Source organism: Hevea brasiliensis, chromosome 13, assembly GCF_030052815.1.
Source record: "Hevea brasiliensis isolate MT/VB/25A 57/8 chromosome 13, ASM3005281v1, whole genome shotgun sequence".
In the NCBI taxonomy this organism is placed as follows: Eukaryota; Viridiplantae; Streptophyta; class Magnoliopsida; order Malpighiales; family Euphorbiaceae; genus Hevea; species Hevea brasiliensis.
The window spans coordinates 69,421,857-69,432,830 of NC_079505.1; the positions used below are offsets into that span (position 1 = coordinate 69,421,857).

The following is a 10,974-nucleotide window of genomic DNA, read 5'->3' on the forward strand; positions in this document are numbered from 1 at the left end:
ATAGCATCTAAAATGGTGCTTTTATTCAAAAAAGTAATTTCAATCCTCTAAACGCAACACCAAATAAGTACTTAATAGTTAATCTGATAGCTATTTTTATCGAATATTTTTACTTTAAATCACTGTATAAATAACTAATATCTAACAACTAATGGTCAGTAAAATAACTAATATTACCGAATAGAATCTTAAAATAGGGTGAGACAACATATTTAAAAAAAAAAAATTATGGTGATGAAAATAAATTTTCCAGCAAACATGCAATAATTATTTGTCAATTCTTGATTGGTAAGATGTCAATTCTGTTGAATATAACAATGAAGTCATATTGAATTATGGCAGTTGCCTTCACTAACTGCATTGAAATTATGTGACTGAATAATTGTAAATGGGAAATTGTTTTTCTTATAGCCTCCCTAAATCTTAATATATGAGTATATAAAGTAGACTTAATTTTGAGTTTTATATACATATATATATATATATATAGTGTTTGGGTTTTGCCATGTGAATTGCTTCTTCATTATCTATAAATACAAGTAGTTAGTTCACAAAATATAAATCCAATTTTTATTCTTTTAATTAATTAATACTTGCAAACAATAGTTCAATGTCCAATTTATTGCTAGATTAATGCTTACACTAGTACATTATTGAACCACATGCGTGGTAGGTGGCATATATAATAAGCTTCTAACACTTCACCAAAATGGCACAAATTAATAACATTTAGGTCTTGAATTATTAATGGAAAATAATTAATTGAAATTATCTAGGGTTTAGAGTCATGACCCTTTTGTTAATAGTCCATTAGCTGCACATAAATCTCTGACTCAGCACTCAAACTCAGCTGATTTAGATAATTTTCAAGCCTTAAATCATTGACTTAAAATGGAATACCCAAGTTACTTGGCAGTTAGGGCAAGTGTTCCTAATCTTTTTTATCTCATCCCATCGATGTGGAACTAACATCCCGCTGCTCTTGATGTTGCATGAAGTCAACGATATTAATATTATTTTTAAGATTATGAAAAATTAATTTTAAATTTCTTTTAAAGTCGATTATATATTAAAAAAGAACAAAAAAGTTCCACAAATTAAGCTAATAATACCTACAAACTAAAAGATTTGTTTTGAGGGCTAAGTTAATTTACTCTAATTTATTATTGCAATTTAATTTTGTGACCAGTTAAATATATAAATTGAATATAAAACATATTTTTACACTCATCCAAAATAATAAATTAATCGAAATAAACGTAAAATTGAGGTGTATATAAAATTAATTAAACACCATTTAATTATAAATATCAAAATAAATATATTCTTTTCTCTTCATTCTCTTTTATTTATGAAGTTGTGTTCATAATTATTTGTCATTTTGAAAAGATCAATAAATATGAATTATTATTATTTTTAATTTTACTCTTATATTTATCATACATAATAGTTATTTATATAATGTCTTAAAACTTTTTATTTCCTCTCTTAATTAAGTGAGGTGAAAAATAAATTAATAAAATTAAAAATTATTTTATTATAATTTAAATAATTTAATTAATTTTTTAATTATTATGAAAAAAACCTTAAACATAGATAAAATAGCGAGGGAAAGAAAAATAAAAACAATAGTACGAAGAAAAAGAAGAGGAGGGTACCATTAATGGTTTATAAGTAATACCTACCTCTAAATGCGTAAATTGATTACTTCTTTTCTTGTTGGTACATTTCTCCATTGATTACCCCCGTTCGTCACTCCTAAAGACGTGGAGGCTTAAAAGCCAAAGAACAATGATAGTTTTTTTTTTTTTTAATTTATTATTAATAATTTTTTTTTTATAATACTATACTCAAATTTGAATTCTAGTTAAAATTTAATCAATTAAAAAAGAAAAATACATAAAAAAAAATCTTACATATATTATATATATATTTTGACAAAAAAAAATTAATTTTGATATTTAGTTGTAAAATTTTTTAAATGGAAAACTAGCAATAAATTTTTTTAATTAACACTATGTTTAAGAAAATCACTTGAAGATTGTTTTAATTTATTCTTAAATATTTATCAATGAATTTTAATTTAATATTAAAATTATTTCTAAAATTATAAAATTTAAAATTTTAATTAGAATTAAATGAATAAAAGTATATATAATATAATTTATAATGAAAAACATGTAGTTTTCCACTTTGGCTCTGTTTTTTGTATACGAAAGCTGGGTTCAAACCTCAGCACTATCTTTTTTTTTTTTTTTTAAATATTAGATTTCTTATATATATATATATATATATATATATATATATATATATATATATATATATATATATATATATATATATATATATATATTCTTTTCAAATAAAAATTTTACTTAGTAATATATAAATTTAATATCAATTAAAAATATTAGCATCAAAGGTATATAATCAAATTAAAAAAATAGAAGTGAATTTTTTTTCGTTTCAAAATTATTGAGAGGAAAAGGAGAATTGCGGGAATCTTAACGTTTTAGATATTAGCATTTATTCTGATATATTTAGCTCTGATTGAGAGTTGAAACTCAAAATTTTATAATGTTAAAGAAAATTTTAGTATTATAGCGTTAAAGTTAAAACGTTTGTGATAATAGGAGTGAAATTTCGTATGTTTTATAAGTTGATTTCCCTCTGTCACCAGTTCTCATTATTAATGCTAACTCTTAAATGATATATGAGGAGTGAGGGAATAGAAATGACCACACACATACACACAATTGGAAGGCATCTTCCTTCCATGATGTGTACGTGTATACCAACAAGAAGCATAGCCAAGTGGTAATCAATGTAATGTAAGATAAATCTGGAAACTGGAAAAGGTAAAGTGAGATATCACAGATTCACAGTCAAAGGAGGGGTCCAATGCTAGATCAAAGCATCAGCAAGATTTTAATGAATTTTAACTAGTTGCTTCTGGTTAAGTTCTTAATTTTTTCAAACGTGTTATAACTTTACAGAGCGAGAGATATAATTGAAGTGAGAACAAGTCCCACCCGTTTCAATGTCCTTTACCTTTTCTCCTTTTCTGTTCACATGGATTTTTATGCATGGCTATTCAAAGGGTAGAACTAAGTAGATGATACAGTAGTGATCAAGCTAGCTAAGGAAAGGGGATGCCCAGCCATTAATTGGGTAGGTAAAAGTTTAATGTTAAAGGGCATATGAGAGTTGTAGGTATGAAAGCTTTCCTAGTATAAACCGTTAGCTCGCCGACAATAATGTACTATAATGCAGTGGTTAAGCCTTCCATGCCCTTCTCTCTCTCCTCTTAGCCTCTCTATATCTTCTTCTCTAAGCCCTTTGTGTACTTCACTGCTCCTCTCTGCCTTTCTGTACTTTCTTCTGTCTTTGCTAAATCTCTCTCTCTGCCACCAACATGGTACAATCAAAGAAGTTCAGAGGAGTCAGGCAGCGTCATTGGGGTTCTTGGGTATCTGAAATTCGACACCCTTTACTGTAAGCTCTACCAACTACCAGATATTATCTCCTTTTAACTTTTTTTTTTTTTTTTGCCTTGTTGATGTTATTGTTGATGATACATGGATGTGAATAAAACACAGGAAGAGGAGGATCTGGCTAGGCACATTTGAAACGGCAGAAGAGGCAGCTCGAGCTTATGATCAAGCTGCAATCTTGATGAGTGGCCGCAACGCAAAAACCAATTTTCCCATAACTCAAACCCCAAATGGAGACCCAAAATCCAGTGACCCTTCCTCAACTAGTACTAGCACTAGTACTACTGCTGCTACTGCTCCACCCAATGGTTTATCTGAAATCCTGCACGCCAAGCTTCGAAAGTGCAGCAAAGCACCATCTCCGTCCATGACATGTTTGAGGCTTGACACTGAGAACTCCCACATTGGTGTGTGGCAAAAGCGCGCCGGACAGCGCTCTGATTCCAACTGGGTCATGACCGTGCAGCTTGGGAAGAGAAAACACCAGGTTTCTGATGGAACATTGCCAGCGGCAGAGTCGTCGGGGACGCTACCGGGGCCAGAGTTGAGAACGGAAATGGATGAAGAAGAGAGAATTGCACTGCAAATGATCGAAGAGCTTCTCAACAGGAACTGTCCAAGTCCACCCTTTGGTGACGATCAAGATGGGGATGATGGTAGTAGCTTCTATCTTTGAATTAATTTCTTGTGGGTTGGGTCTTCACTTTCAAGGGATCAAATGTGTTTGTATAGGTTTGCTGTTGGTGTTGCAGAGACACAACACACAAAGCACATGAAAGTAAGAAATTGTGAATTTCTACTATTTTATTTTATATATGGAAATATAGAATGCATGGGTGGGGAGCAAAATTGCGAGGAAAGGGTATACTGAAGAAGACAAATAATACTATTTGTGCTCGATTCTCCAAGAAGGCTTGAGCAATTAATTATAATTTGTGTTGTTGATCAAATATTAATGAAATTAATTGTTATTTCAGTTGACTTTGCATCTACTGGTTTTTAATAATAAGGCTTCGTTTGGAATTGAATTTCATTATTTTTATTATTTTAGAATTTTATTTCATTAAAATTTTTTTATTATCTTAATATTCTTATCATTATTAAATTTAATTTTTAAATAATTTTTAATACTCTATGACTAATACAAAATGCTTTTCTTAAAAGTAGATCTAATGGTAATTCTACACAGACTCTACATAGATAGTTCTACGTTTTCTGCATTATTATTATTTTTTTTTATATTAGTCAATGGCTTGTTTTGACCTATAAACTTAGTTTGATAATTAAATAGAATCTAAATATTTTTTCAATGGATTGAGCCATTGTTACAACTGCTTGAAGAACTTAAAAAGAAGAAAAAAATATTATAAGAAGAGTTTGTTATTGATTCTATTGATATTTGGCATGATAGACGAGGACGTTTAAGTTTTCCTTCTATTGAAAACATGAATGAATTTTGTTTTCATTTCTGGCATTACCAATTGCACGTAAAAGTGTTAAGTGTGAAGTGAAGCTAAGATTAATTACAAGATGAACCTGTAAAACCACAGACGAAAAAACATAATTATTAAGTTTAGGAGACCTTGAGCAAACCATGATCCGAGGAGGAAAAAAGTATTATGTCACTTTTATTGATTTCTCTAGATATAATAGAGGTAATTATTTGTTAATAAATGCCTATTAAAAAAATTATTTGTTAACAAATAAAGATAAGGCAATAGATATCTTTCTTAAGTATAAGGCAGGAGTAGAAAATCAATTAAATAGAATGATCGATATAGTTAGATCAGGCAGAAGTGGAGAATATGTTGGTTAGAATGAGATATGTGAAACAGATGGAATTATTCATGAGATAACGCCTCCATCCTCTCTGAGTCTAATGAGGTAATTGAAAGGGAAAAAATATGACCTTTGTATAAAGTAAAAAGGAACATGTTGGGGTCGTATATTGTCGACGCTTGGTTCACGCAAACTAAAAAGAAGACTATCTCCATGGAGTGAAGAGGAAGCGATTCCATGATTATGAGGGGAACTCATCAACTTTATAGGGATGCCCACATCCAGGCTCCTTAAATCGGTTGACCTTTGAGGAAGTGTAGAGATGAAGTCTACATAACTGTATAACAAAGTGAAACTCTTCAACGACCACTTAAAGGTGTTCGATGGAGCCCGTCAAATTCCTTTGAAACAGCTCTAGAGCCAAACTCTCATTAGCTTTCAAGGTGGCAATCTGTTAATCTCTGCCATTGACAAATTCTCTATGATTTTTGACTATCACCTCATAACGATCTTAAATCTGTCAAGTTAGCCAACAAGCTTGAAAGAAGAAAATTAATAAAAACAGCACAAAGACAAAAGAAAAAAAAAGCATCTATCGCCCTTCCAATTACAAAGTGATTCAATTTGTAAATATATTGTTTCATGGAATTGAATTATGACCCACTCAAAATATCAGTGCTGAAATCCGAATAGAATATTTTGCAAAGTCTGTAAGGGTTAGTGGAGATTTAAAGAGTACAGGCAAAAACAATATATAGAAGTGAATGTTAATAATTGAATTCACTAAATTTAAAATTATATTAACTATCTCATTTTTAATTTTAAAAAGTTTTAATTATAACTTACAAAATTTTTATAACATCTACTATATTAAAATTAAATTTATTTTTAATATTTAATATTGTGAATCAAAATTTAAAATAATAAAAACTGTTATTTGGTTGTTTATATTCCTTATCTAGCATTTACTTCCCAGATTTCAAGAAAATTTTTAAATGAAATGCATAGTTGAAAATAGTAAAGATGATAGAATAGTTAAAATGGGCAAACAAATAAGGGTAAAGTTTGATAAATTATTGAGGTTCGTTTAAACAAGATGAATGTGATGCCACTTATAGTAGTTGTCCTAGACCGTAGATATAAGTTGAATTATGTTAAATCCAAATACATTATTTATTATTCTGAGAGTGAATACGAGTGATAGTGGTTCTAGTCAGAATGCTATTGTTGAAAATGTAATAATGTGATGATAGAAGAAGATGAGGAGATTGATGATTACTTTGTTCAAATGGAGGAGTAAAAATTGGCTTCGTAATTTGAGTTGGATAGGTATTTGGAAGAACTTCCTGAGAATCACTATAGATTTTGACCTATTATTGATTGTTTAATTATTGTATTTCTCTTAAATAAGTTGTTATGTTTATGTTTATTAATATTTTATTTGATATTGGTATTATTATTTTAATTTATATTTTAATGTTAGAAATATATAATTATTTTTATTTAAAGAAATACACTAACGTTGCAAATTTAAATGTAAAAATTGAGAACCGAACCGAATTGAAATCAGAATCAAAACTAAAATTGAAAACACTTGGAACCAAATTGAAACCGGAATTTAAATTTGATTCTAGTTCTAGTTTCAAAAAAAAAAAAAAAAGAATTGAAATTTGGTTTCGGTTATGATTTTACAAAAAACCGAACCAAAATTAAAAGCACACAGCCCACCCATTTATGACATTATTAAAGTTTGTGACACAGATAAGCCATGCTTTCATTGTGGGATGTTTGCAACAATAAGTTTAGAAGTATGAAAGATGTGAGAGTTTTTGAGTTTGCTAATCTTTTTATCAGATAAACTGGAGTTAAAACTTTTTTTTTTTTTTTATGAAAATGTAATTACAAATATGGAAAAAGAGAAAGACAATAAAATAAAAGAAATATCATAAATTTCATTATTTTTTCCCTTTTCTTATATTTGAATATCTTATATTTTATGTTTTTTTTAGTATGAAATTTGCAAACAGCTTTTTTTTTTTTTCTCTTTTTGATATCATTGAATATTAATTTGGATTTTATTTATTGTTGCATATCTTTCATATATATATATATATATATATATATATATATATATATATATAATTTTTTATATTTACGTGTTTTCTTATATTTCTATTTCCTATATTTTTAAAATATTATTTTTTTATACCCATTTTTACGTTTTTTTTTTCTTGTTTGCGTTCCATTTCCGACATAGATTAGAGGCCTTTGTATCAAAAAGCTCGGCATTCATCACTGTTATGGATGAGCTTTGAATCAATCGCATACACATTTTTATACGTTGATTTACGTGTGCTGTATGTGTACAACGCATGTTCCATATCTAGCATTTACTTCCCTGAAATCAAGAAAATTTTAAGTGAAATGCATAGTTTAAAATAGTAAAGGCATAGAATTGTTAAAATGGGCAAACAAATAAGGGTAAAGTTTGACAAATTATTGGGGTTCATTTAAACAATATGAATGTAATGCTACTTATAGTAGTTGTCCTAAACCGTAGATATAAGTTGAATTATATTAAATCTAAATACATTATTTATTATTCTCAAAGTGAATATAAGTGATAGTGGTTCTAGTCAGAATGCTACTGTTGAAAAATGTAATAATGCGATGATAGAAAAAGATGAGGAGATTGATGATTACTTTGTTCAAATGGAGGAGTAAAAGTTGGCTTCCTAACTCGAGTTGGATCGGTGTTTGGAAGAACTTCTTGAGAATCAATATAGATTTTGAACTATTATTGTTAGTTTATCATTGTATTTTTCTTAAATAAGTCGTTATGTTTATATTTATTAATATTTTATGTGATAATGGTATTATTATTTTAACATTAGTATTATTATTTTAATTTATATTTTAATATTAGAAATATATAATTGTTTTTATTTAAAGAAACACAATAACGTTGCAATTTTAAATGTAAAAATTGAGAACCAAACAGAATCAAAATGAGAACCAAAACCAAAACTGAAAACACTTGGAATCAAATCGAAACTGGAATTGAAATTTGATTCTAGTTCTGGTTTCAAAAAAGAAATGAAAGAATCAAAATTTGGTTTCGGTTATGATTTTTACAAAGAACCGAACCAGAATTGAAACCACACAGCCCACCCATTTATGACATTATTACAGTTTGTGACCCAGGTAAGCCATGCTTTCATTGTGGGATGATGGTAACGATGAATTTAGGAGTACGAAAGATGTGAAAGTTGTTGAGTTTGCCAATCTTTCATCAGATAACCTAGAGTTACACTTTTTTTAATTTTATGAAAATGCAACTGCAAATATGAAAAAGGAGAATGTCACGACCCAACCTATGGGCCAGACCGGCACTAGGACCTGGGCCAGCCTAAAGCCCCCGAGGCCCGTAGTAAGCCTAACTGTTCATTAACCCAACTCTAAGGCCCATTTGGGCCCAATTTCAAGAAACCAAACGGACAGAGTCCGGCCATAAAATGGACTTTCCAACGGGGAGTTTTCGACTCACCCGACCTATAAACATAATAAATACTCAATTGGGGAGCTCAGCTCACCCTCCACATACTCATATCCTCATAAAGATAAATGGGAGCTCAGCTCCCTCATCCAATCCATCAAACATACATATCATTATACGTTTACAGGTCCAACATGATAATAATATTACAGACCATAATCAAATAAATACTTCTAACACATGCGGAAATTCTAGGAGTAAATAAAATTACACAAATATTGATAAACAACCTGCGAAGGAGAAAAGCAGGTTAACCAAAAATAAAATCCTCCTGTAGCCTGAAAAAAATATTGAACAGGAGTGAGCGTTCGACTCAGAGAGTAAAATATCAATTTTAACCATAATCTCTATAACTATCTAAAACTAATGCAACCTGTGGAATGAAATGCAACATCAGCAATAAATTCACATCATAGCATCAAAAAGGTAATTTGGAGCACTCACGCACCCTGTAGCATCAATCATAATATATGGGAGCTGATCCCCTATACAGCTCTCTTAAATCCAACCTGGTGCCAGCGAAGAACTCAGCTCGGACTTCCACTTAATAACCAAATCGAGGGTCCCAGCGAAGAACTCAAGCCGTGACTACCCCTCGAAGGATCGGGTCCCAGCGAAGAACTCAAGCCGTGACTACCCGTCCTATCCATAGTCCACACCACATCACACGCACGCCAACGCACGCACACTGCTCCAAATTACCACAACAACATCATGGCACTTTAACAGTTATCAATGCATCATAAATCGTGCCTAGAGTTTAACTACATAAATATATGCATATAAGTGATGCATGGGCAGGCTGAACATATAATAATATCGAAATTACAATTAAAATTAATATTTTACTCACAGACTTGACGACAATCACTGTGGCGGCTGGGCGGAGGAAGGAGGCTGTCCCGGCTCACCTGACAATTTTATTACAATCATTTAATAAATTTGACTCAATACAAACAAAGAAAAAGACCAATACGTCCTAAGTCGTGCCGAAAATCCGGCAGAGTTTCCCCTATACCTAGGACCTACACAACCAGCAAAAAGGCACAAAACACACATCTATATTCACAGACCATATGTCCACAAATCAATCATATCACACAGCCCTCCCGGCCCATCAAATCAATCATCCATCACAGTATGTAATATTTTAATTTAATCCTTATAATTGACCATTTTTGCAAAAACTGCCCAAATAAGCTCTAAAAATTCTAAAACTTTGCCCCGCGGTCCTTAGCAATATTACTAAGCTATTGCAAAAAGAATCATAATTTTCTAAGCTACCACGAATATTTTATGGATTTTTAATCCTATTTAAGCACTAGAAAATTACGAAAAAAACAAGGTTCGGGTTTACCTTTGCCGATTCCGACTTCGGGAACGTGCTCAGGATGCCTAACAATGGTGGGGTAGCCAAAATCTCGATCAAATTCGGAGACTTTTCCGGTAGCTGGTCTGTCTGGCCGGAAATTCACAAATTCGAACAATTGTCGAATTTCCGTGAATTGAGGATACCTACACGAAGCCCAATAATAATATATAGAAAAATCAGGGGTGTTACATTCTTCCCCTTACGTAAAAATTCGCCCTCGAATTTTACACAAGGCGAATAAAGTACATGATTACACATTGAGCAGATAAGGGTACTTGCTACGCATGTCCCGCTCGACTCCAGTGCACTCTTCCACCGATCGCTCCTCCACAAAACCTTAACCATAGGGATCTGTTTTGATCTTAGTGTCTCACTTGGTAGTACACTATGTCTCAAGGTTGCTCCTCAAATGTCAAGTTCTCTTTTAGCTCTATTACATCTGGTTGTAGTACATGAGAAGGATCTGGAATGTATTTCCTGAGCATGGAGATGTGAAACACGGGATGAACATGAGAAAGGTTGGGTGGTAGCTCCAACCGGTAGGCAACTGCTCCAACTCTATCAGTAACCTCAAAAGGTCCAATATACGGAGGTGCCAACTTGCCCTTCTTTCAAAATCTCATGACTCCCTTCATCGGAGAAACCTTCAGAATACATAGTCGCCATCGCAAACTCCATATCCCTCCGTCTGGGTCTTCATAACTCTTCCGCCATCAAAGTCAAGTTTTCAATCGTTCCCTGATTAAAGGAACTATCTCTGAAGTGTACTGCAC

At 31.3% G+C, this 10,974-nt stretch overlaps 1 protein-coding gene and 1 long non-coding RNA gene across 2 annotated transcripts; one reads left to right on the forward strand and one right to left on the reverse strand.

Annotated features, from left to right (window-relative positions):
• The first annotated feature begins 3,222 nt into the window (after positions 1 to 3,222).
• LOC110649582 (ethylene-responsive transcription factor WIN1) lies at positions 3,223 to 4,473 on the forward strand. The gene is made up of 2 exons (XM_021804201.2): positions 3,223 to 3,495; positions 3,600 to 4,473. Exons 1-2 carry the CDS (start codon positions 3,416 to 3,418, stop codon positions 4,168 to 4,170), a joined length of 651 nt encoding a protein of 216 aa, XP_021659893.2. The 5' UTR covers positions 3,223 to 3,415; the 3' UTR covers positions 4,171 to 4,473.
• A 4,219-nt stretch (positions 4,474 to 8,692) lies between these two features.
• LOC131171906 (uncharacterized) lies at positions 8,693 to 10,309 on the reverse strand. Its single transcript, XR_009142565.1, has 3 exons — positions 10,187 to 10,309; positions 9,683 to 9,740; positions 8,693 to 9,107 (listed from the first exon to the last, which is right to left on the reverse strand). It is a non-coding gene; the product is annotated as an uncharacterized LOC131171906 (long non-coding RNA).
• Positions 10,310 to 10,974: the final 665 nt, after the last annotated feature.

Coding starts and splice junctions, on each gene's coding strand:
- LOC110649582 (XM_021804201.2), top strand. CDS start 3,416: ATGGTACAATCAAAGAAGTTCAGAGGAGTCAGGCAGCGTCATTGGGGT. Junction 3,496..3,599: donor GAAATTCGACACCCTTTACT/GTAAGCTCTACC, acceptor AATAAAACACAG/GAAGAGGAGGATCTGGCTAG.